Here is a 26819-nt window from a genome sequence, read left to right on the forward strand (position 1 = left end):
GACAGGTGTATGTCACCCACCACCACCCTGGTGTGTATGTAGTGACAGGTGTATGTCACCCACCACCACCCTGGTGTGTATGTAGTGACAGGTGTATGTCACCCACCACCTCACTGGTGTGTATGTAGTGACAGGTGTATGTCACCCACCACCACCCTGGTGTGTATGTAGTGACAGGTATATCTCACCCACCACCACCCTGGTGTGTATGTAGTGACAGGTGTATGTCACCCACCACCACCCTGGTGTGTATGTAGTGACAGGTATATCTCACCCACCACCACCCTGGTGTGTATGTAGTGACAGGTGTATGTCACCCACCACCACCCTGGTGTGTATGTAGTGACAGGTGTATGTCACCCACCACCACCCTGGTGTGTATGTAGTGACAGGTGTATGTCACCCACCACCACCCTGGTGTGTATGTAGTGACAGGTGTATCTCACCCACCACCACCCTGGTGTGTATGTAGTGACAGGTGTATCTCACCCACCACCACCCTGGTGTGTATGTAGTGACAAGTGTATCTCACCCACCACCACCCTGGTGTGTATGTAGTGACAGGTGAATCTCACCCACCACCACCCTGGTGTGTATGTAGTGACAGGTGTATCTCACCCACCACCACCCTGGTGAGTATGTAGTGACAGGTGTATCTCACCCACCACCACCCTGGTGTGTATGTAGTGACAGGTGTATCTCACCCACCACCAACCTGGTGAGTATGTAGTGACAGGTGTATCTCACCCACCACCACCCTGGTGTGTATGTAGTGACAGGTGTATCTCACCCACCACCACCCTGGTGTGTATGTAGTGACAAGTGTATCTCACCCACCACCACCCTGGTGTGTATGTAGTGACAGGTGAATCTCACCCACCACCACCCTGGTGTGTATGTAGTGACAGGTGTATCTCACCCACCACCACCCTGGTGAGTATGTAGTGACAGGTGTATCTCACCCACCACCACCCTGGTGTGTATGTAGTGACAGGTGTATGTCACCCACCACCACCCTGGTGTGTATGTAGTGACAGGTGTATCTCACCCACCACCAACCTGGTGAGTATGTAGTGACAGGTGTATCTCACCCACCACCACCCTGGTGTGTATGTAGTGACAGGTGTATCTCACCCACCACCACCACCCTGGTGAGTATGTAGTGACAGGTGTATCTCACCCACCACCACCCTGGTGAGTATGTAGTGACAGGTGTATGTCACCCACCACCACCCTGGTGTGTATGTAGTGACAGGTGTATCTCACCCACCACCACCCTGGTGTGTATGTAGTGACAGGTGTATCTCACCCACCACCACCCTGGTGTGTATGTAGTGACAGGTGTATGTCACCCACCACCACCTTGGTGTGTATGTAGTGACAGGTGTATCTCACCCACCACCACCCTGGTGTGTATGTAGTGACAGGTGTATCTCACCCACCACCACCCTGGTGTGTATGTAGTGACAGGTGTATCTCACCCACCACCACCCTGGTGTGTATGTAGTGACAGGTGTATCCCCACCCACCACCACCCTGGTGTGTATGTAGTGACAGGTGTATCTCACCCACCACCACCCTGATGTAGTGACAGGTGTATCTCACCCACCACCACCCTGGTGTGTATATAGTGACAGGTGTATGTCACCCACCACCACCACCCTTGTGTGTATGTAGTGACAGGTGTATGTCACCCACCACCACCATGTTGTGTATGTAGTGACAGGTGTATCTCACCCACCACCACCATGTTGTGTATGTGGTGACAGGTGTTTACCTGGAGTTTACCTGGAGAGAGTTCAGGGGGTCAACGCCCCCGCGGTCCGGTCTGTGACCCACCACCACCCTGGTGTGTATATAGTGACAGGTGTATCTCACCCACCACCACCATGTTGTGTATGTAGTGACAGGTATATCTCACCCACCACCACCACCCTGGTGTGTATGTAGTGACAGGTGTATGTCACCCACCACCACCACCCTTGTGTGTATGTAGTGACAGGTGTATGTCACCCACCACCACCCTGGTGTGTATGTAGTGACAGGTATATCTCACCCACCACAACCCTGGTGTGTATGTAGTAACAGGTGTATGTCACCCACCACCACCCTGGTGTGTATGTAGTGACAGGTATATCTCACCCACCACCACCATCCTTGTGTGTATGTAGTGACAGGTGTATGTCACCCACCACCGCCCTGGTGTGTATGTAGTGACAGGTGTATGTCACCCACCACCGCCCTGGTGTGTATGTAGTGACAGGTGTATGTCACCCACCACCGCCCTGGTGTGTATGTAGTGACAGGTGTATTTCACCCACCACCGCCCTGGTGTGTATGTAGTGACAGGTGTATGTCACCCACCACTGCCCTGGTGTGTATGTAGTGACAGGTGTATGTCACCCACCACTGCCCTGGTGTGTATGTAGTGACAGGTGTATGTCACCCACCACCACCACCCTGGTGTGTATGTAGTGAGAGGTGTATCTCACCCACCATCACCCTGGTGTGTATGTAGTGAGAGGTGTATCTCACCCACCACCACCCTGGTGTGTATGTAGTGAGAGGTGTATCTCACCCACCACCACCCTGGTGTGTATGTAGTGACAGGTGTATCTCACCCACCACCACCCTGGTGTGTATGTAGTGACAGGTGTATGTCACCCACCACCACCACCCTGGTGTGTATGTAGTGACAGGTGTATGTCACCCACCACCAACACCCTGGTGTGTATGTAGTGACAGGTGTATGTCACCCACCACCACCCTGGTGTGTATGTAGTGACAGGTGTATGTCACCCACCACCACCCTGGTGTGTATGTAGTGACAGGTGTATGTCACCCACCACCACCACCCTGGTGTGTATGTAGTGACAGGTGTATGTCACCCACCACCACCCTGGTGTGTATGTAGTGACAGGTGTATGTCACCCACCACCACCCTGGTGTGTATGTAGTGACAGGTGTATGTCACCCACCACCACCCTGGTGTGTATGTAGTGACAGGTGTATGTCACCCACCACCACCCTGGTGTGTATGTAGTGACAGGTGTATGTCACCCACCACCACCCTGGTGTGTATGTAGTGACAGGTGTATGTCACCCACCACCACCCTGGTGTGTATGTAGTGACAGGTGTATTTCACCCACCACCGCCCTGGTGTGTATGTAGTGACAGGTGTATTATCACCCACCACCACCACCACCACCCTGGTGTGTATGTAGTGACAGGTGTATTATCACCCACCACCACCACCACCCTGGTGTGTATGTAGTGGCAGGTGTATGTCACCCACCACCGCCCTGGTGTGTATGTAGTGACAGGTGTATGTCACCCACCACCGCCCTGGTGTGTATGTAGTGACAGGTGTATTTCACCCACCACCGCCCTGGTGTGTATGTAGTGACAGGTGTATTTCACCCACCACCGCCCTGTTGTGTACGTAGTGACAGGTGTATGTCACCCACCACCATCCTGGTGTGTATGTAGTGACAGGTGTATGTCACCCACCACCACCACCACCCTGGTGTGTATGTAGTGGCAGGTGTATGTCACCCACCACCGCCCTGGTGTGTATGTAGTGACAGGTGTATGTCACCCACCACCATCCTGGTGTGTATGTAGTGATAGGTGTATGTCACCCACCACCGACCTGGTGTGTGTGTACTGACAGGTGTATGTCACCCACCACCACCCTGGTGTGTATGTAGTGACAGGTTTATCTCACCCACCACCACCCTGGTGTGTATGTAGTGACAGGTATATCTCACCCACCACCACCCTGGTGTGTATGTAGTGACAGGTGTATGTCACCCACCACCACCCTGGTGTGTATGTAGTGACAGGTGTATCTCACCCACCACCACCCTGGTGTGTATGTAGTGACAGGTGTATCTCACCCACCACCACCCTGGTATGTATGTATTGACAGGTGTATCTCACCCACCACCACCCTGGTGTGTATGTAGTGACAGGTGTATGTCACCCACCACCACCCTGGTGTGTATGTAGTGACAGGTGTATCTCACCCACCACCACCCTGGTGTGTATGTAGTGACAGGTGTATGGCACCCACCACCACCCTGGTGTGTATGTAGTGACAGGTATATCTCACCCACCACCACCCTGGTGTGTATGTAGTGACAGGTGTATGTCACCCACCACCACCCTGGTGTGTATGTAGTGACAGGTGTATGTCACCCACCACAACCCTGGTGTGTATGTAGTGACAGGTGTATCTCACCCACCACCACCCTGGTGAGTATGTAGTGACAGGTGTATCTCACCCACCACCACCCTGGTGTGTATGTAGTGACAGGTGTATCTCACCCACCACCACCACCCTGGTGTGTATGTAGTGACAGGTGTATCTCACCCACCACCACCCTGGTGTATGTAGTGACAGGTGGATGTCACCCACCACCACTACCCTGCTGAGTATGTAGTGACAGGTGTATGTCACCCACCACCACTACCTTGCTGAGTATGTACTGACAGGTGTATGTCACCCACCACCACCACCACCCTGGTGTGTATGTAGTGGCAGGTGTATGTCACCCACCACCGCCCTGGTGTGTACGTAGTGACAGGTTTATGTCACCCACCACCATCCTGGTGTGTATGTAGTGACAGGTGTATGTCACCCACCACCATCCTGGTGTGTATGTAGTGGCAGGTGTATGTCACCCACCACCGCCCTGGTGTGTATGTAGTGACAGGTGTATGTCACCCACCACCATCCTGGTGTGTATGTAGTGACAGGTGTATGTCACCCACCACCGACCTGGTGTGTGTGTACTGACAGGTGTATGTCACCCACCACCACCCTGGTGTGTATGTAGTGACAGGTGTATGTCACCCACCACCATCCTGGTGTGTATGTAGTGACAGGTGTATGTCACCCACCACCACCACCACCACCCTGGTGTGTATGTAGTGGCAGGTGTATGTCACCCACCACCGCCCTGGTGTGTACGTAGTGACAGGTGTATGTCACCCACCACCATCCTGTTGTGTATGTAGTGACAGGTGTATGTCACCCACCACCACCCTGGTGTGTATGTAGTGGCAGGTGTATGTCACCCACCACCGCCCTGGTGTGTATGTAGTGACAGGTGTATGTCACCCACCACCATCCTGGTGTGTATGTAGTGACAGGTGTATGTCACCCACCACCGACCTGGTGTGTGTGTACTGACAGGTGTATGTCACCCACCACCACCCTGGTGTGTATGTAGTGACAGGTGTATCTCACCCACCACCACCCTGGTGTGTATGTAGTGACAGGTATATCTCACCCACCACCACCCTGGTGTGTATGTAGTGACAGGTGTATGTCACCCACCACCACCCTGGGTGTGTGTAGTAGTGACAGGTGTATTCACCCACCACCACCCTGGTGTGTATGTAGTGACAGGTGTATGTCACCCACCACCTCCCTGGTGTGTAGGTAGTGACAGGTATATGTCACCCACCACCACCCTGGTGTGTATGTAGTGACAGGTGTATGTCACCCACCACCACCCTGGTGTGTATGTAGTGACAGGTATATCTCACCCACCACCACCCTGGTGTGTATGTACAGGTGTATGTCACCCACCACCACCCTGGTGTGTATGTAGTGACAGGTGTATGTCACCCACCACCACCCTGGTGTGTATGTAGTGACAGGTATATCTCACCCACCACCACCCTGGTGTGTATGTAGTGACAGGTGTATCTCACCCACCACCACCCTGGTGTGTATGTAGTGACAGGTGTATCTCACCCACCACCACCCTGGTGTGTATGTAGTGACAAGTGTATCTCACCCACCACCACCCTGGTGTGTATGTAGTGACAGGTGTATCTCACCCACCACCACCCTGGTGTGTATGTAGTGACAGGTGTATCTCACCCACCACCACCCTGGTGTGTATGTAGTGACAAGTGTATCTCACCCACCACCACCCTGGTGTGTATGTAGTGACAGGTGTATCTCACCCACCACCACCCTGGTGTGTATGTAGTGACAAGTGTATCTCACCCACCACCACCCTGGTGAGTATGTAGTGACAGGTGTATGTCACCCACCACCACTACCCTGGTGTGTAATCACTTACAACAGAAGGAACTAAAGTCTGGTAGGTGGGCTCGTGTGTGGTGGCGGGTCAACGGCGCCAACAATGTTGACAAAATAATGTGAAACTTAACAAAACAATGTTGAAAACTGACTAAACAATATTGAATGTTGAAAAAACAACGTTGACAAACAATGTTGAGAAAATAACGTTGACAATGTTGAGAAAATAACGTTGACAAACAATGTTGAGAAACAATGTTGGCAAAATAAATTCGACCCTCTTCCCCTCTATCTCGCGAACAGCCACCACACTGGCGACTTACCAACATATTTATTTTACAAACTTATACACTCAATTCATCTTCAAATATATATTTATTTATTTGTACAAAACTATAAATCTTGACCAAATGGATGATGGTGACTAACTGTGTTAATAGTGTGTGTAGGGAGAGTGGAGTGATGGAAGCAGGCAACCCCACTACACTATAGCCATGACTTGTATCTTCCACTTTCTCATTCACCTTATACTTGGGGGAGGGGAAGAGAGGAGAGGGGAGGCACATCAACCACCATTATCATCAACATGACTTTCTTTACTCTAACACCCGTGTGTGTGTGTGTGTGTGTGTGTGTGTGTGTGTGTGTGTGTGTGTGTGTGTGTGTGTGTGTGTGTGTGTGTGTGTGTGTGTGTGTGTGAGTGGGTGTGTGTGTGTGTGTGTGTGTGTGTGTGTGTGTGTGTGTGTGTGTGTGTGTGTGTGTGTGTGTGTGTGTGTGTGTTTGACGGATGGAGGGAGGGATAATGGAGGGAGGAAGTGTGAAGAAAGAAAGAGAGAGAGAGAGAGAGAGAGAGAGAGAGAGAGAGAGAGAGAGAGAGAGAGAGAGAGAGAGAGAGAGAGAGAGAGAGAGACAGAGAGAGACAGACAGAGAGACAGACAGAGAGAGACAGAGAGAGAGAGAGAGAGAGAGAGAGAGAGAGAGAGAGAGAGAGAGAGAGAGAGAGAGAGAGAGAGAGAGAGACAGACAGAGAGACAGAGAGACAGAGAGAGAAAGAGAGAGAGAGAGAGAGGTGCACAACTAACTGTAAACTGTTCCATGGAGATGTAGCCTAAGACAAAGATGATGACTGGTAGTGGTGGTGGAAGTAGTGGTGGTGGAAGCAGTGGTGGTGGAAGCAGTGGTGGTGGATGTAGTGGTGGTGGAAGCAGTGGTAGTGGTGGTGGAAGTAGTGGCAGTGGTGGTGGTGAAAGTAGTGGTAGTTGTGTTAGTGGTGGTAGAAATAGTTGTGGTGGAAATAGTGGTGGTGGTGGTGGAAGAAGTGGTAGTGGTGGTGGAAGTAGTGGTAGTGGTGGTGGTGGAAGTAGTGGTAGCTGTGTTAGTGGTGGTGGAAATAGTTGTGGTGGTGGAAGCACTGGTGGTGGTAGAGGGAGAGGGTAGGCAGTGGCAAGTGCGTAGTGGATGGTGGAGAAAGAGTGATGGTGATGAGTGGATGGTGATGAAAGTAGTGATGGTAGTGATGGTGGATGTAGAAAGTAGATGGTGGATGAAAGTAGTGATGGTGGATGAAAGTAGTGATGGTGGGGATGAAAGCAGTGATGGTGAGTGAAAGCAGTGATGGTGATGAAAGTAGTGAGTGGTGGTGAAAGTAGTGATGGTGATGAAAGCAGTGATGGTGATGAAAGTAGTGATGGTGATGAAAGGTAGTGATGGTGATGAAAAGTAGTGATGGTGTTGTAAGTAGTGTTGGTGTTGAAAGTAGTGTTGGTGATGAAAGTAGTGATGGTGGTGAAAGTAGTGATGGTGGTGAAAGTAGTGATGGTGATGAAAGTAGTGATGGTGGTGAAAGTAGTGATGGTGGTGAAAGTAGTGATGGTGGTGAAAGTAGTGATGGTGGTGAAAGTAGTGATGGTGATGAAAGTAGTGATGGTGGTGAAAGTAGTGATGGTGGTGAAAGTAGTGATGGTGATGAAAGTAGTGATGGTGGTGAAAGTAGTGATGGTGGTGAAGTAGTGATGGTGGTGAAAGTAGTGATGGTGGTGAAAGTAGTGATGGTGATGAAAGTAGTGATGGTGGTGAAAGTAGTGATGGTGGTGAAAGTAGTGATGGTGATGAAAGTAGTGATGGTGGTGAAAGTAGTGATGGTGGTGAAAGTAGTGATGGTGGTGAAAGTAGTGATGGTGGTGAAAGTAGTGATGGTGGTGAAAGTAGTGATGGTGGTGAAAGTAGTGATGGTGGTGAAAGTAGTGATGGTGGTGAAAGTAGTGATGGTGGTGAAAGTAGTGATGGTGGTGAAAGTAGTGATGGTGGTGAAAGTAGTGATGGTGGTGAAAGTAGTGATGGTGGTGAAAGTAGTGATGGTGGTGAAAGTAGTGATGGTGAAAGTAGTTATGGTGGTGAAAGTAGTGATGGTGGTGAAAGTAGTGATGGTGGTGAAAGTAGTGATGGTGATGAAAGTAGTGATGGTGATGAAAGTAGTGATGGTGGTGAAAGTAGTGATGGTGGTGAAAGTAGTGATGGTGGTGAAAGTAGTGATGGTGGTGAAAGTAGTGATGGTGGTGAAAGTAGTGATGGTGATGAAAGTAGTGATGGTGGTGAAAGTAGTGATGGTGGTGAAAGTAGTGATGGTGGTGAAAGTAGTGATGGTGGTGAAAGTAGTGATGGTGGTGAAAGTAGTGATGGTGGTGAAAGTAGTGATGGTGGTGAAAGTAGTGATGGTGGTGAAAGTAGTGATGGTGGTGAAAGTAGTGATGGTGGTGAAAGTAGTGATGGTGGTGAAAGTAGTGATGGTGATGAAAGTAGTGATGGTGGTGAAAGTAGTGATGGTGATGAAAGTAGTGATGGTGATGAAAGTAGTGATGGTGATGAAAGTAGTGATGGTGATGAAAGTAGTGATGGTGATGAAAGTAGTGATGGTGGTGAAAGTAGTGATGGTGATGAAAGTAGTGATGGTGGTGAAAGTAGTGATGGTGGTGAAAGTAGTGATGGTGATGAAAGTAGTGATGGTGGTGAAAGTAGTGATGGTGGTGAAAGTAGTGATGGTGGTGAAAGTAGTGATGGTGATGAAAGTAGTGATGGTGGTGAAAGTAGTGATGGTGGTGAAAGTAGTGATGGTGGTGAAAGTAGTGATGGTGGTGAAAGTAGTGATGGTGGTGAAAGTAGTGATGGTGGTGAAAGTAGTGATGGTGGTGAAAGTAGTGATGGTGGTGAAAGTAGTGATGGTGGTGAAAGTAGTGATGGTGGTGAAAGTAGTGATGGTGATGAAAGTAGTGATGGTGGTGAAAGTAGTGATGGTGGTGAAAGTAGTGATGGTGATGAAAGTAGTGATGGTGGTGAAAGTAGTGATGGTGGTGAAAGTAGTAGTGGAAATATTGTGTTGATGGTGACGGTGATAATGTTATGTTGATGGTTGTAATGTTATATTGTTGGTGATGGTGATGATGTTGTGTTGATGGTGGTAATGTTGTGTTGATAGTGATAATGCTGTGATGTGTTTGTGCTAATGCTGTGTTGATGGTGGTAATGCTATGATGATGTTGTTGATGGTGACGTTATGATGATGGTGATACTGTTATGGTGATGGTGGTGGCAATGTTGTGTTGGTGGTGTTATATAATGTTGCGTTGATGGTGATGGCTGCATTGATGGTGATGTGTTTATGGTATTGGTACTAACGTCGTGGTGATGGTGATTGTGGCTGTGTTGGTGTTAGAGTAGGGGAGGACGGGGAATGGAAGGTCACAGTTGTCACACATGAACACATCCACTGGTTGACCACTGAGTGGCACATCTCACACCTTCAACATTGCTTCACTGATCAACTTCATCTTGGCACTGCAGCAGAGACAGGTCAGATGCTTCACCACAGTTTCTATGAGTGAAGCAGACTGAGTGAAGGTCTAGTGTGAGGGTCCCGGCAGCTGTGGTGGCAGGTGTTGGTGGTGTAGATGTGGTGGCTTGTGGTCGAGCATATCGAGTGCGTGGTGAGGCGAGGGTGGTGGCATATGGTGAGGGGCGTGCGGGGGCGCCATGTGAGACTTGGGTTCGAGTAGGTCGACGGTGGGCAGAGGAAGGGGTCCTGGCTCCCGCTCGCGGTGGTAGCGTGAGATGTGGGAGAGGAGAGAGTTGCGGGAAGAGTACTCTTTGGAGCAGTGAGGACAGGGTAGCCTTTGGGGGCCCGAGTGGCGGTCCTCCATGTGTGTTCTTAAGATGTACTTGTTGGAGCACACACGCCTACACACGGGGCAGCACACGGGCGCCCGGCATGGATACCTTTCTCCGCTGCCCGCCGCCGCCACCACCACGTCGCCTCCGCCGCAGCCGCCACCGCCACCTGAAACAACACCACCACCTCGTACAGCCGCCATCGTTACAAACAACACGTAGTAACACAAACCCACCAACACCCTGTGACGCCCTCACCTTCACACAACCTGCCTTATGTTCTTATGAGTGTAAACATCTACAGCACAACTGATATAAAGAGTACAACACCCATAATGTTAGGTCGCCAGGTTGTACTAGTGAGAGAGAGAGAGAGAGAGAGAGAGAGAGAGAGAGAGAGAGAGAGAGAGAGAGAGAGAGAGAGAGAGAGAGAGAGAGAGAAGGTACAATCTACAATGTTAGTAAGCCCATACTGCTCTAAACAGTCTACCTACACACACAATCACCACCACAACAACAAAAACATTACTACTTTGGTATTTGCTAGTTCATAATCATTGAAATATTATTCATCAGCCTGGCCTCTGGTATCCCCCCTCACTCATATCAAAGCCACTATGTATCCCCCCAACAATTTTTACTTTTAAAACCAATTTAATTTTCTGTTTAATTCTATAACTCGTGTGTTATTAACCGTAATCAAGTTTTGCATGATGATTAAGCAGCTCAGACAATATTACTTGACTACGCAGGAGTCGCATCAACACTCAGCACCTCTCTCTTACCTACACATGTATCACTTACACATGTATCACCTACACATGTATCACCTACTTGCACCAACCTGGTATATGTATACCCACACTGTAAATAAAGATATATATCTAAGCTTTTTATTTTATTAGGAAACGTTTTCCTCAATGAGATTTTCAGTGAAGAGGTCGAGTGGCGACGTTCACTAATCAGCCAAGTATTTCCTGACAAAATATTCTAGTGATACAGTGTGTCCTATATATACACATGTATGATCTGCATGTGTATGGCCTATACAGGACACATGTATGATCTGCATGTGTATGGCCTATACAGGACACATGTATGATCTGCATATGTATGGCCTATACAGGACACATGTATGATCTGCATGTGTATGGCCTATACAGGACACATGTATGATCTGCATGTGTATGGCCTATACAGGACACATGTATGATCTGCATGTGTATGACCTATACAGGACACATGTATGATCTGCACATGTATGACCTATACAGGACACATGTATGATCTGCATATGTATGACCTATACAGGACACATGTATGATCTGCACATGTATGACCTATACAGGACACATGTATGATCTGCATGTGTATGGCCTATACAGGACACATGTATGATCTGCATGTGTATGACCTATACAGGACACATGTATGATCTGCATATGTATGGCCTATACAGGACACATGTATGATCTGCATATGTATGACCTATACAGGACACATGTATGATCTGCACATGTATGACCTATACAGGACACATGTATGATCTGCATATGTATGACCTATACAGGACACATGTATGATCTGCATATGTATGACCTATACAGGACACATGTATGATCTGCACATGTATGACCTATACAGGACACATGTATGATCTGCATGTGTATGGCCTATACAGGACACATGTATGATCTGCATGTGTATGGCCTATACAGGACACATGTATGATCTGCATGTGTATGGCCTATACAGGACACATGTATGATCTGCATGTGTATGGCCTATACAGGACACATGGATGATCTGCATATGTATGACCTATACAGGACACATGTATGATCTGTATGTGTATGACCTATACAGGACACATGTATGATCTGCACATGTATGACCTATACAGGACACATGTATGATCTGCATATGTATGACCTATACAGGACACATGTATGATCTGCACATGTATGACCTATACAGGACACATGTATGATCTGCATGTGTATGGCCTATACAGGACACATGTATGATCTGCATATGTATGACCTATACAGGACACATGTATGATCTGCATATGTATGACCTATACAGGACACATGTATGATCTGCATATGTATGACCTATACAGGACACATGTATGATCTGCACATGTATGACCTATACAGGACACATGTATGATCTGCATGTGTATGGCCTATACAGGACACATGTATGATCTGCATATGTATGACCTATACAGGACACATGTATGATCTGCATGTGTATGGCCTATACAGGACACATGTATGATCTGCATATGTATGACCTATACAGGACACATGTATGATCTGCATGTGTATGGCCTATACAGGACACATGTATGATCTGCATGTGTATGGCCTATACAGGACACATGTATGATCTGCATGTGTATGGCCTATACAGGACACATGTATGATCTGCATGTGTATGGCCTATACAGGACACATGTATGATCTGCATATGTATGACCTATACAGGACACATGTATGATCTGCATATGTATGACCTATACAGGACACATGTATGATCTGCATGTGTATGGCCTATACAGGACACATGTATGATCTGCATGTGTATGGCCTATACAGGACACATGTATGATCTGCATGTGTATGGCCTATACAGGACACATGTATGATCTGCACGTGTATGGCCTATACAGGACACATGTATGATCTGCATATGTATGACCTATACAGGACACATACAATGAACGACCTTCATTTAGAACACATTTGTAAACACTCCCTCAAGAATAACAATGTAAATTATTCACATAAGGTAATATATTATAATATTAATCTTTTTATAAACTGATAAATAATTTTCTTAAGTAGTCAGTGCCGGATCAGCCGGGCTGTGGCTCGTACGTCGGACTGCGTGCGGCCAGCAGTAACAGCCTAGTTGATCAGGCCCTGATCCATCGGGAGGCCTGGTCATGGACCGGGCCGCGGGGGCGTTGATCCCCGGAATAACCTCCAGGTAAGTAATAAGCAAATGTTGGAGTGTCCACTCCTGACCCTGGTCGTGGTGTCCACTCTTGACCCTGGTCGTGGTGTCTACCCCTGACCCTGGTCGTGGTGTCTACCCCTGACCCTGGTCGTGGTGTCCACTCCTGACTCTGGTCGTGGTGTCCACCCCTGACCCTGGTCGTGTTGTCCTCTCCTGACCCTGGTCGTGGTGTCCACTCCTGACCCTGGTCGTGGTGTCCACTCCTGACCCTGGTCGTGGTGTCCACTCCTGACCCTGGTCGTGGTGTCCACTCCTGACCCTGGTCGTGGTGTCCACTCCTGACCCTGGTCGTGGTGTCTACCCCTGACCCTGGTCGTGGTGTCTACCCCTGACCCTGGTCGTGGTGTCCACTCCTGACTCTGGTCGTGGTGTCCACCCCTGACCCTGGTCGTGTTGTCCTCTCCTGACCCTGGTCGTGGTGTCCACTCCTGACCCTGGTCGTGGTGTCCACTCCTGACCCTGGTCGTGGTGTCTACCCCTGACCCTGGTCGTGGTGTCCACTCCTGACCCTGGTCATGGTGTCCACTCCTGACCCTGGTCGTGGTGTCCACTCCTGACCCTGGTCGTGGTGTCCACTCTTGACCCTGGTCGTGGTGTCTACCCCTGACCCTGGTCGTGGTGTCTACCCCTGACCCTGGTCGTGGTGTCCACTCCTGACCCTGGTCGTGGTGTCCACTCCTGACCCTGGTCGTGGTGTCCACCCGACCCTGGTCGTGGTGTCCACCCCTGACCCTGGTCGTGGTGTCCACTCCTGACCCTGGTCGTGGTGTCCACCCCTGACCCTGATCGTGGTGTCCACCCCTGACCCTGGTCGTGGTGTCCACTCCTGACCCTGGTCGTGGTGTCCACCCCTGACCCTGATCGTGGTGTCCAATCCTGACCCTGGTCGTGGTGTCCACCCCTGACCCTGGTCGTGGTGTCTACTCCTGACCCTGGTCGTGGTGTCCACCCCTGACCCTGATCGTGGTGTCCACCCCTGACCCTGGTCGTGGTGTCCACTCCTGACCCTGGTCGTGGTGTCCACTCCTGACCCTGGTCGTGGTATCCACCCCTGACCCTGGTCGTGGTGTCCACCCCTGACCCTGGTCGTGGTGTCCACCCCTGACCCTGGTCGTGGTGTCCACCCCTGACCCTGGTCGTGGTGTCCACTCCTGACCCTGATCGTGGTGTCCACCCCTGACCCTGGTCGTGGTGTCCACCCCTGACCCTGGTCGTGGTGTCCACCCCTGACCCTGGTCGTGGTGTCCACCCCTGACCCTGATCGTGGTGTCCACCCCTGACCCTGGTCGTGGTGTCCACTCCTGACCCTGGTCGTGGTGTCCACCCCTGACCCTGATCGTGGTGTCCACTCCTGACCCTGGTCGTGGTGTCCACCCCTGACCCTGGTCGTGGTGTCTACTCCTGACCCTGGTCGTGGTGTCCACCCCTGACCCTGGTCGTGGTGTCCACTCCTGACCCTGGTCGTGGTGTCCACTCCTGACCCTGGTCGTGGTATCCACCCCTGACCCTGGTCGTGGTGTCCACCCCTGACCCTGGTCGTGGTGTCCACCCCTGACCCTGGTCGTGGTGTCCACCCCTGACCCTGGTCGTGGTGTCCACCCCTGACCCTGGTCGTGGTATCCACCCCTGACCCTGATCGTGGTGTCCACCCCTGACCCTGGTCGTGGTGTCCACCCCTGACCCTGGTCGTGGTTTCCACCCCTGACCCTGGTCGTGGTGTCCACCCCTGACCCTGGTCGTGGTGTCCACCCCTGACCCTGGTCGTGGTGTCCACTCCTGACCCTGGTCGTGGTATCCACCCCTGACCCTGATCGTGGTGTCCACCCCTGACCCTGGTCGTGGTGTCCACCCCTGACCCTGGTCGTGGTGTCCACCCCTGACCCTGGTCGTGGTGTCCACCCCTGACCCTGGTCGTGGTGTCCACCCCTGACCCTGGTCGTGGTGTCCACTCCTGACCCTGGTCGTGGTATCCACCCCTGACCCTGATCGTGGTGTCCACTCCTGACCCTGGTCGTGGTGTCCACCCCTGACCCTGATCGTGGTGTCCACCCCTGACCCTGGTCGTGGTGTCCACCCCTGACCCTGGACCTGGCAGGTAGGGCACCTGCTGGGTAGGCAGCCTGACGTATACTTGAAGATGCTTCAGGACATGGTGGTTCCCGCGGCCCAGAGACCAGGGCTCCTTGACAGCCTCGTCAACGACACTATACATACTCTTGGTAATGCCTCTTATTAGTGGCAAATGTATTGTGTACTTACGGCGCAACTACTTTTCAGCGAGCTTTTTGTGCAGCCTATCATGCCTCACACTCTCGTAAGAAGTTATTTCAAACTGCACATGAGGAACCAGTTCTTCCAGTATCTTCCCTGTGTAAGTTGTGATAAGTCTTAATCGCCTGCGCTCCAGGAAGTACAATTCGAAGGATTTAAACGCTCTCAGTTATTTAGGTGTTTGATTGATGGGCTAGAAAATTGATCTTTACAATCTCCGGCTCAACAATTTTGTTTGCTTTATATGTAAAAATATATTTAAGTTCAGAGAACAAATGTTTTTAAAAATAATCATAAGAGTGGCAACTCTTCTTATGAAAGCTTTTGTTATTCACCCCATTATTATCCATAACAGTAACACTACTGTTTTCCTTGTTCCTGGATCAGTATTATTTGATCTAACACAATTTCGAGAAATACTGTTTGGAATTACTGTAGCACAATTTAGCATATACCATAAATCCCTATTATCGTGGTTGTCTCTCTTTTGAAAAATAAATACAAGCAGTAAATATCTGACTTTTTCGATGAAAAAGGCAAACCTGCTACTAAATTAATCATTAAAAGTAAATAAATTGTTTGTACTTTTAAAAGCTAAATGAATATTTTACAATGACACTAGTTGGATATTGTGCGTATCTGTGGTCCTTCACTTGTAACTTCAAAACAAAGTTCACTATCAATCCTGTTTTCGACTTTCGTTGCAACATACATTATATATATATATATATATATATATATATATATATATATATATATATATATATATATATATATATATATATATATATATATATATATGCAAAACAACGTCTGTGAAAGAATAGAGAAATTCCAAGCGCTTTCGTGACTACTCACATTATCAAGGAACAATAAAAGTAATGCATCAAAGGAAGGCATATAAAGGGTCTAGACCACACCTCACTATCACATCCCACAACAAAGCAACACCTGACGCGCGACTCATAAGAAAGGGAACACTGCAGCAGGCCCGCTAGCACAACTAGACTTTAATTGTTTCTTGATAATGTGAGTAGTCACGAAAGCGCTTGGAATTTCTCTATTCTTTCACAGTGGTTGTTTTGAATATTCTGAAATCACCTGTTTACTGTGATCTTATTATATATATATATATATATATATATATATATATATATATATATATATATATATATATATATATATATATATATATATATATATATATATGTATTGTTTGGTTGGTTGTCTTGATTATAACGATCACACCTTCCTGGTTCACATACCTCGTTCTGTACACACACCTCGCCCTGTACATACCTCGTCCTGTATACACCCCGTCCTGTATACACCCCTCGCCCTCCTGTGCACACCTCGTCCTGTACATACCTTGTCCTGTACACACACCTCGCCATGTACACACTTCGTTCTGTGCATACCTCGTTCTCTACACACCTCTTCCTGTACGTAAATGTCATGTACACACACATACACAACACAATCCCTTACTGTTTTCCTCGTGTTTGTCCTTCACTTAAGAAGATAACATTATAAATCCCGGTTACAATAAGCTTCACTTCCCTACTTAAAGGACTGTCAGTATGTGGGTAGCTGCTTGTTGGCTGGCGGCCACAGGCCCAGACTTCCTACATATCTACAATAACAATATTGTCGTCATCAATTAACTCGTTTCTTACGCACTCGTATCTTCAGAAACCCAACATTCCTCCATCACTTATACTAGTTCTTTTAAATACCTCTTTACCTCCTCTCTTTTAAAGTTTATTGCCACAAATCCATTTATATGTTATATATCTTTATGGAGATATATTCTCTCATATAAGAAATAGCGCTGTTCAACTCGTCCTTGGTGCAAAATAATTTCCTGTTCACGCGTCCAGCCATCTTAACTTATTATTAAAGATGTAAATTAACTCATCTTTTGCACTGGCAAAAGTCTGGAACAAATTATCCAGCACCAACACATATCCCAGCTCACTACCACCCCTCAACACTCAGCTCACTACCACCCCTCAACACTCAACACTCATCAAGCTACACCAAGTGTTCCACACCACCAGCCACATCAAGTGTTCCACACCACCACCCACACCAAGTGTTCCGCATCACCAGCCACATCAAGTGTTCCACACCACCAGTCACATCACGTGTTCCACACCACCAGTCACATCAAGTGTTCCACACCACCAGCCACATCAAGTGTTCCACACCACCAGTCACATCAAGTGTTCCACACCACCACCCACACCAAGTGTTCCGCACTACCAGCCACATCACGTGTTCCACACCACCAGTCACATCAAGTGTTCCACACCACCAGTCACATCACGTGTTCCACACCACCAGTCACATCAAGTGTTCCACACCACCAGCCACATCACGTGTTCCACACCACCAGTCACATCACGTGTTCCACACCACCAGTCACATCAAGTGTTCCACACCACCAGCCACATCACGTGTTCCACACCACCAGTCACATCAAGTGTTCCACACCACCAGCCACATCAAGTGTTCCGCATCACCAGCCACATCAAGTGTTCCACACCACCAGCCACATCAAGTGTTCCACACCACCAGTCACATCAAGTGTTCCGCACTACCAGCAACATCAAGTGTTCCACACCACCAGTCACATCAAGTGTTCCGCACTACCAGCAACATCAAGTGTTCCACACCACCAGTCACATCAAGTGTTCCACACCACCAGTCACATCAAGTGTTCCGCACTACCAGCAACATCAAGCGTTCCACACCACCAGTCACATCAAGTGTTCCGCACTACCAGCAACATCAAGTGTTCCGCACCACCAGTCACATCAAGTGTTCCACACTACCAGCAACATCAAGTGTTCCACACCACCAGTCACATCAAGTGTTCCGCACTACCAGCAACATCAAGTGTTCCACACCACCAGTCACATCAAGTGTTCCACACTACCAGCAACATCAAGTGTTCCACACCACCAGTCACATCAAGTGTTCCGCACTACCAGCAACATCAAGTGTTCCGCACCACCAGTCACATCAAGTGTTCCGCACTACCAGCAACATCAAGTGTTCCACACCACCAGTCACATCAAGTGTTCCGCACTACCAGCAACATCAAGTGTTCCACACCACCAGTCACATCAAGTGTTCCGCACTACCAGCAACATCAAGTGTTCCGCACCACCAGTCACATCAAGTGTTCCACACTACCAGCAACATCAAGTGTTCCACACCACCAGTCACATCAAGTGTTCCGCACTACCAGCAACATCAAGTGTTCCACACCACCAGTCACATCAAGTGTTCCACACTACCAGCAACATCAAGTGTTCCACACCACCAGTCACATCAAGTGTTCCGCACTACCAGCAACATCAAGTGTTCCACACCACCAGTCACATCAAGTGTTCCGCACTACCAGCAACATCAAGTGTTCCGCACCACCAGTCACATCAAGTGTTCCAAACCACCAGCCACATCAAGTGTTCCGCACTACCAGCAACATCAAGTGTTCCACACCACCAGTCACATCAAGTGTTCCGCACTACCAGCAACATCAAGTGTTCCACACCACCAGCCACATCAAGTGTTCCGCACCACCAGTCACATCAAGTGTTCCACACCACCAGCCACATCAAGTGTTCCACACCACCAGCCACATCAAGTGTTCCACACCACCAGCCACATCAAGTGTTCCGCACTACCAGCAACATCAAGTGTTCCACACCACCAGTCACATCAAGTGTTCCACACTACCAGCCACATCAAGTGTTCCGCACTACCAGCAACATCAAGTGTTCCACACCACCAGCCACATCAAGTGTTCCGCACTACCAGCAACATCAAGTGTTCCACACCACCAGTCACATCAAGTGTTCCACACCACCAGCCACATCAAGTGTTCCACACCACCAGTCACATCAAGTGTTCCGCACCACCAGCCACATCAAGTGTTCCACTCCACCAGTCACATCAAGTGTTCCGCACCACCAGCCACATCAAGTGTTCCACTCCACCAGTCACATCAAGTGTTCCGCACCACCAGCCACATCAAGTGTTCCACTCCACCAGTCACATCAAGTGTTCCACACCACCAGTCACATCAAGTGTTCCACACCACCAGTCACATCAAGTGTTCCACACCACCAGTCACATCAAGTGTTCTGCACCACCAGCCACATCAAGTGTTCCACTCCACCAGTCACATCAAGTGTTCCGCACCACCAGCCACATCAAGTGCTCCACTCCACTAGTCACATCAAGTGTTCCGCACCACCAGCCACATCAAGTGTTCCACACCACCAGTCACATCAAGTGTTCCGCACTACCAGCCACATCAAGTGTTCCACACCACCAGTCACATCAAGTGTTCCGCACTACCAGCCACATCAAGTGTTCCACTCCACCAGTCACATCAAGTGTTCCGCACTACCAGCCACATCAAGTGTTCCACTCCACCAGTCACATCAAGTGTTCCACACCACCAGCCACATCAAGTGTTCCACTCCACCAGTCACATCAAGTGTTCTGCACCACCAGCCACATCAAGTGTTCCACACCACCAACCACATCAAGTGTTCCACACCACCAGTCACATCAAGTGTTCCACACCACCAGCCACATCAAGTGTTCTGCACCACCAGCCACATCAAGTGTTCCGCACCACCAGCCACATCAAGTGTTCCACACTACCAGCCACATTAAGTGTTCCACACCACCAGTCACATCAAGTGTTCCACACCACCAGCCACATCAAGTGTTCCGCACCACCAGCCACATCAAGTGTTCTGCACCACCAGCCACATCAATTGTTCCGCACCACCAGCCACATCAAGTGTTCCACACCACCAGTCACATCAAGTGTTCCACACCACCAGTCACATCAAGTGTTCCACACCACCAGCCACATCAAGTGTTCTGCACCACCAGCCACATCAAGTGTTCTGCACCACCAGCCACATCAAGTGTTCTGCACCACCAGCCACATCAAGTGTTCTGCACCACCAGCCACATCAATTGTTCCGCACCACCAGCCACATCAAGTGTTCCACACCACCAGCCACATTAAGTGTTCCACACCACCAGCCACATCAAGTGTTCCGCACCACCAGCCACATCAAGTGTTCCACACCACCAGTCACATCAAGTGTTCCACACCACCAGCCACATCAAGTGTTCTGCACCACCAGCCACATCAAGTGTTCCGCACCACCAGCCACATCAAGTGTTCTGCACCACCAGCCACATCAAGTGTTCCACACCACCAGTCACATCAAGTGTTCCACACCACCAGCCACATCAAGTGTTCCGCACTACCAGCCACATCAAGTGTTCCACACCACCAGTCACATCAAGTGTTCCACACCACCAGTCACATCAAGTGTTCCGCACCACCAGCCACATCAAGTGTTCCGCACCACCAGCCACATCAAGTGTTCCACACCACCAGTCACATCAAGTGTTCCACACCACAAGCCACATCAAGTGTTCCACACCACCAGCCACATCAAGTGTTCCACACCACCAGCCACATCAAGTGTTCCACACCACCAGCCACATCAAGTGTTCCACACCACCAGCCACATCAAGTGTTCCACACCACCAGCCACATCAAGTGTTCCGCACCACCAGCCACATCAAGTGTTCTGCACCACCAGCCACATCGTGTTCCACACCACCAGTCACATCAAGTGTTCCACACCACCAGTCACATCAAGTGTTCCGCACTACCAGCCACATCAAGTGTTCCACACCACCAGCCACATCAAGTGTTCTGCACTACCAGCCACATCAAGTGTTCCGCACCACCAGCCACATCAAGTGTTCCACACCACCAGTCACATCAAGTGTTCCACACCACCAGCCACATCAAGTGTTCTGCACTACCAGCCACATCAAGTGTTCCACACCACCAGTCACATCAAGTGTTCCACACCACCAGCCACATCAAGTGTTCTGCACTACCAGCCACATCAAGTGTTCCACACCACCAGTCACATCAAGTGTTCCACACCACCAGTCACATCAAGTGTTCCGCACCACCAGCCACACCAAGTGTTCCACACCACCAGCCACATCAAGTGTTCCACACTACCAGCCACATCAAGTGTTCCACACCACCAGCCACATCGTGTTCCACACCACCAGTCACATCAAGTGTTCCGCACTACCAGCCACATCAAGTGTTCCACACCACCAGTCACATCAAGTGTTCCGCACCACCAGCCACATCAAGTGTACCGCACCACCAGCCACATCAAGTGTTCCGCACCACCAGTCACATCAAGTGTTCCGCACCACCAGCCACATCAAGTGTTCTGCACCACCAGCCACATCAAGTGTTCTGCACCACCAGCCACATCAAGTGTTCCACACCACCAGCCACATCAAGTGTTCCACACCACCAGCCCCATCAAGTGTTCCGCACCACCAGCCACATCAAGTGTTCCGCACCACCAGCCACATCAAATGTTCCGCACCACCAGCCACATCAAGTGTTCCACACCACCAGCCACATCAAGTGTTCCACACCACCAGCCACATCAAGTGTTCCACACCACCAGCCACATCAAGTGTTCCACACCACCAGCCACATCAAGTGTTCCACACCACCAGCCCCATCAAGTGTTCCGCACCACCAGCCACATCAAGTGTTCCGCACCACCAGCCACATCAAATGTTCCGCACCACCAGCCACATCAAGTGTTCCACACCACCAGCCACATCAAGTGTTCCACACCACCAGCCACATCAAGTGTTCCACACCACCAGCCACATCAAGTGTTCCACACCACCAGCCACATCAAGTGTTCCACACCACCAGCCACATCAAGTGTTCCACACCACCAGCCACATCAAGTGTTCCACACCACCAGCCACATCAAGTGTTCCACACCACCAGCCACATCAAATGTTCCACACCACCAGCCACATCAAGTGTTCCACTCCACCAGCCACATCAAGTGTTCCACACCACCAGCCACATCAAGTGTTCCACACCACCAGCCACATCAAGTGTTCCACACCACCAGCCACATCAAGTGTTCCACACCACCAGCCACATCAAGTGTTCCACCAGCCACATCAAGTGTTCCACACCACCAGCCACATCAAGTGTTCCACACCACCAGCCACATCAAGTGTTCCACACCACCAGCCACATCAAGTGTTCCACACCACCAGCCACATCAAGTGTTCCACACCACCAGCCACATCAAGTGTTCCACACCACCAGCCACATCAAGTGTTCCACACCACCAGCCACATCAAGTGTTCCACACCACCAGCCACATCAAGTGTTCCACACCACCAGCCACATCAAGTGTTCCACACCACCAGCCACATCAAGTGTTCCACACCACCAGCCACATCAAGTGTTCCACTCCACCAGCCACATCAAGTGTTCCACACCACCAGCCACATCAAGTGTTCCACACCACCAGCCACATCAAGTGTTCCACACCACCAGCCACATCAAGTGTTCCACACCACCAGCCACATCAAGTGTTCCACACCGCCAGCCACATCAAGTGTTCCACACCACCAGCCACATCAAGTGTTCCACACCACCAGCCACATCAAGTGTTCCACACCACCAGCCACATCAAGTGTTCCACACCACCAGCCACATCAAGTGTTCCACACCACCAGTCACATCAAGTGTTCCACACCACCAGTCACATCAAGTGTTCCACACCACCAGCCACATCAAGTGTTTCACACCACCAGTCACATCAAGTGTTCCACACCACCAGCCACATCAAGTGTTCCACACCACCAGCCACATCAAGTGTTCCACACCACCAGCCACATCAATTGTTCCACACCACCAGCCACATCAAGTGTTCCACACCACCAGCCACATCAAGTGTTCCACACCACCAGCCACATCAAGTGTTCCACACCACCAGCCACATCAAGTGTTCCACACCACCAGCCACATCAAGTGTTCCACACCACCAGCCACATCAAGTGTTCCACACCACCAGCCACATCAAGTGTTCCACACCGCCAGCCACATCAAGTGTTCCACACCACCAGCCACATCAAGTGTTCCACCAGCCACATCAAGTGTTCCACACCACCAGCCACATCAAGTGTTCCACACCACCAGCCACATCAAGTGTTCCACACCACCAGCCACATCAAGTGTTCCACACCACCAGCCACATCAAGTGTTCCACACCACCAGTCACATCAAGTGTTCCACACCACCAGCCACATCAAGTGTTCCACACCACCAGTCACATCAAGTGTTCCACACCACCAGCCACATCAAGTGTTCCACACCACCAGTCACATCAAGTGTTCCACACCACCAGCCACATCAAGTGTTCCACACCACCAGCCACATCAAGTGTTCCACACCACCAGCCACATCAAGTGTTCCACACCACCAGCCACATCAAGTGTTCCACACCACCAGCCACATCAAGTGTTCCACACCACCAGCCACATCAAGTGTTCCACACCACCAGTCACATCAAGTGTTCCACACCACCAGCCACATCAAGTGTTCCACACCACCAGTCACATCAAGTGTTCCACACCACCAGCCACATCAAGTGTTCCACACCACCAGTCACATCAAGTGTTCCACACCACCAGCCACATCAAGTGTTCCACACCACCAGCCACATCAAGTGTTCCACACCACCAGCCACATCAAGTGTTCCACACCACCAGCCACATCAAGTGTTCCACACCACCAGCCACATCAAGTGTTCCACACCACCAGCCACATCAAGTGTTCCACACCACCAGCCACATCAAGTGTTCCACACCACCAGCCACATCAAGTGTTCCACACCACCAGCCACATCAAGTGTTCCACACCACCAGCCACATCAAGTGTTCCACACTACCAGCCACATCAAGTGTTCCACACCACCAGCCACATCAAGTGTTCCACACCACCAGCCACATCAAGTGTTCCACACTACCAGCCACATCAAGTGTTCCACACCACTAGCCACATCAAGTGTTCCACACCACCAGCCATAACACATGCAGTCTTTCACCTGTGTTCTGATCAAAATCTTGTTTCCTTTGTCTGCTGTATCTTCCATATATAGGTGAAAGCGTTGTATGTAGCGAGGTAGTGTACACGTTGTATATAGCGAGGTAGTGTACACGTTGTATGTAGCGAGGTAGTGTACACGTTGTATATAGCGAGGTAGTGTACACGTTGTATGTAGCGAGGTAGTGTACACGTTGTATGTAGCGAGGTAGTGTACACGTTGTATGTAGCGAGGTAGTGTACACGTTGTATGTAGCGAGGTAGTGTACACGTTGTATGTAGCGAGGTAGTGTACACGTTGTATATAGCGAGGTAGTGTACACGTTGTATGTAGCGAGGTAGTGTACACGTTGTATGTAGCGAGGTAGTCTACACGTTGTATGTAGCGAGGTAGTGTACACGTTGTATGTAGCGAGGTAGTGTACACGTTGTATGTAGCGAGGTAGTGTACACGTTGTATGTAGCGAGGTAGTCTACACGTTGTATGTAGCGAGGTAGTCTACACGTTGTATGTAGCGAGGTAGTGTACACGTTGTATGTAGCGAGGTAGTGTACACGTTGTATGTAGCGAGGTAGTCTACACGTTGTATGTAGCGAGGTAGTGTACACGTTGTATGTAGCGAGGTAGTGTACACGTTGTATGTAGCGAGGTAGTGTACACGTTGTATGTAGCGAGGTAGTCTACACGTTGTATGTAGCGAGGTAGTCTACACGTTGTATGTAGCGAGGTAGTGTACACGTTGTATGTAGCGAGGTAGTGTACACGTTGTATGTAGCGAGGTAGTCTACACGTTGTATGTAGCGAGGTAGTCTACACGTTGTATGTAGCGAGGTAGTGTACACGTTGTATGTAGCGAGGTAGTGTACACGTTGTATGTAGCGAGGTAGTGTACACGTTGTATGTAGCGAGGTAGTGTACACGTTGTATGTAGCGAGGTAGTGTACACGTTGTATGTAGCGAGGTAGTGTACACGTTGTATGTAGCGAGGTAGTGTACACGTTGTATGTAGCGAGGTAGTGTACACGTTGTATGTAGCGAGGTAGTGTACACGTTGTATGTAGCGAGGTAGTGTACACGTTGTATGTAGCGAGGTAGTGTACACGTTGTATGTAGCGAGGTAGTCTACACGTTGTATGTAGCGAGGTAGTGTACACGTTGTATGTAGCGAGGTAGTGTACACGTTGTATGTAGCGAGGTAGTGTACACGTTGTATGTAGCGAGGTAGTGTACACGTTGTATGTAGCGAGGTAGTGTACACGTTGTATGTAGCGAGGTAGTCACGTACACGTTGTATGTAGCGAGGTAGTGTACACGTTGTATGTAGCGAGGTAGTGTACACGTTGTATGTAGCGAGGTAGTGTACACGTTGTATGTAGCGAGGTAGTGTACACGTTGTATGTAGCGAGGTAGTGTACACGTTGTATGTAGCGAGGTAGTGTACACGTTGTATGTAGCGAGGTAGTGTACACGTTGTATGTAGCGAGGTAGTCTACACGTTGTATGTAGCGAGGTAGTCTACACGTTGTATGTAGCGAGGTAGTGTACACGTTGTATGTAGCGAGGTAGTGTACACGTTGTATGTAGCGAGGTAGTGTACACGTTGTATGTAGCGAGGTAGTCTACACGTACACGTTGTATGTAGCGAGGTAGTGTACACGTTGTATGTAGCGAGGTAGTCTACACGTTGTATGTAGCGAGGTAGTCTACACGTTGTATGTAGCGAGGTAGTCTACACGTTGTATGTAGCGAGGTAGTCTACACGTTGTATGTAGCGAGGTAGTCTACACGTACACGTTGTATGTAGCGAGGTAGTCTACACGTTGTATGTAGCGAGGTAGTCTACACGTTGTATGTAGCGAGGTAGTGTACACGTTGTATGTAGCGAGGTAGTCTACACGTTGTATGTAGCGAGGTAGTCTACACGTTGTATGTAGCGAGGTAGTGTACACGTTGTATGTAGCGAGGTAGTGTACACGTTGTATGTAGCGAGGTAGTGTACACGTTGTATGTAGCGAGGTAGTGTACACGTTGTATGTAGCGAGGTAGTGTACACGTTGTATGTAGCGAGGTAGTGTACACGTTGTATGTAGCGAGGTAGTGTACACGTTGTATGTAGCGAGGTAGTCTACACGTTGTATGTAGCGAGGTAGTCTACACGTTGTATGTAGCGAGGTAGTGTACACGTTGTATGTAGCGAGGTAGTGTACACGTTGTATGTAGCGAGGTAGTGTACACGTTGTATGTAGCGAGGTAGTCTACACGTTGTATGTAGCGAGGTAGTGTA

The 26819-nt window shown here is 49.6% G+C and overlaps 1 protein-coding gene across 4 annotated transcripts in view; it reads right to left on the reverse strand.

Moving 5' to 3' along the window:
- LOC128689409 (protein abrupt) overlaps positions 1-26819 on the reverse strand; it is a 503752-nt gene that overhangs the window by 126180 nt on the left and 350753 nt on the right. Inside the window, exon 6 of one of the 4 annotated variants that reach the window (XM_070083643.1) lies at positions 9944-10392. The exons of the other annotated variants lie outside the window; for them this stretch is intronic. Within the exon in view, the coding sequence (XP_069939744.1) occupies positions 9959-10392 (434 nt within the window). The 3' untranslated portion in view covers positions 9944-9958. Of the gene's footprint in view, positions 1-9943; positions 10393-26819 lie in introns of those variants that run through there. 4 annotated transcript variants of the gene reach the window in all.

The sequence above is a fragment of the Cherax quadricarinatus genome, chromosome 1 (assembly GCF_038502225.1).
Source record: "Cherax quadricarinatus isolate ZL_2023a chromosome 1, ASM3850222v1, whole genome shotgun sequence".
NCBI classification, from domain to species: domain Eukaryota; kingdom Metazoa; phylum Arthropoda; class Malacostraca; order Decapoda; family Parastacidae; genus Cherax; species Cherax quadricarinatus.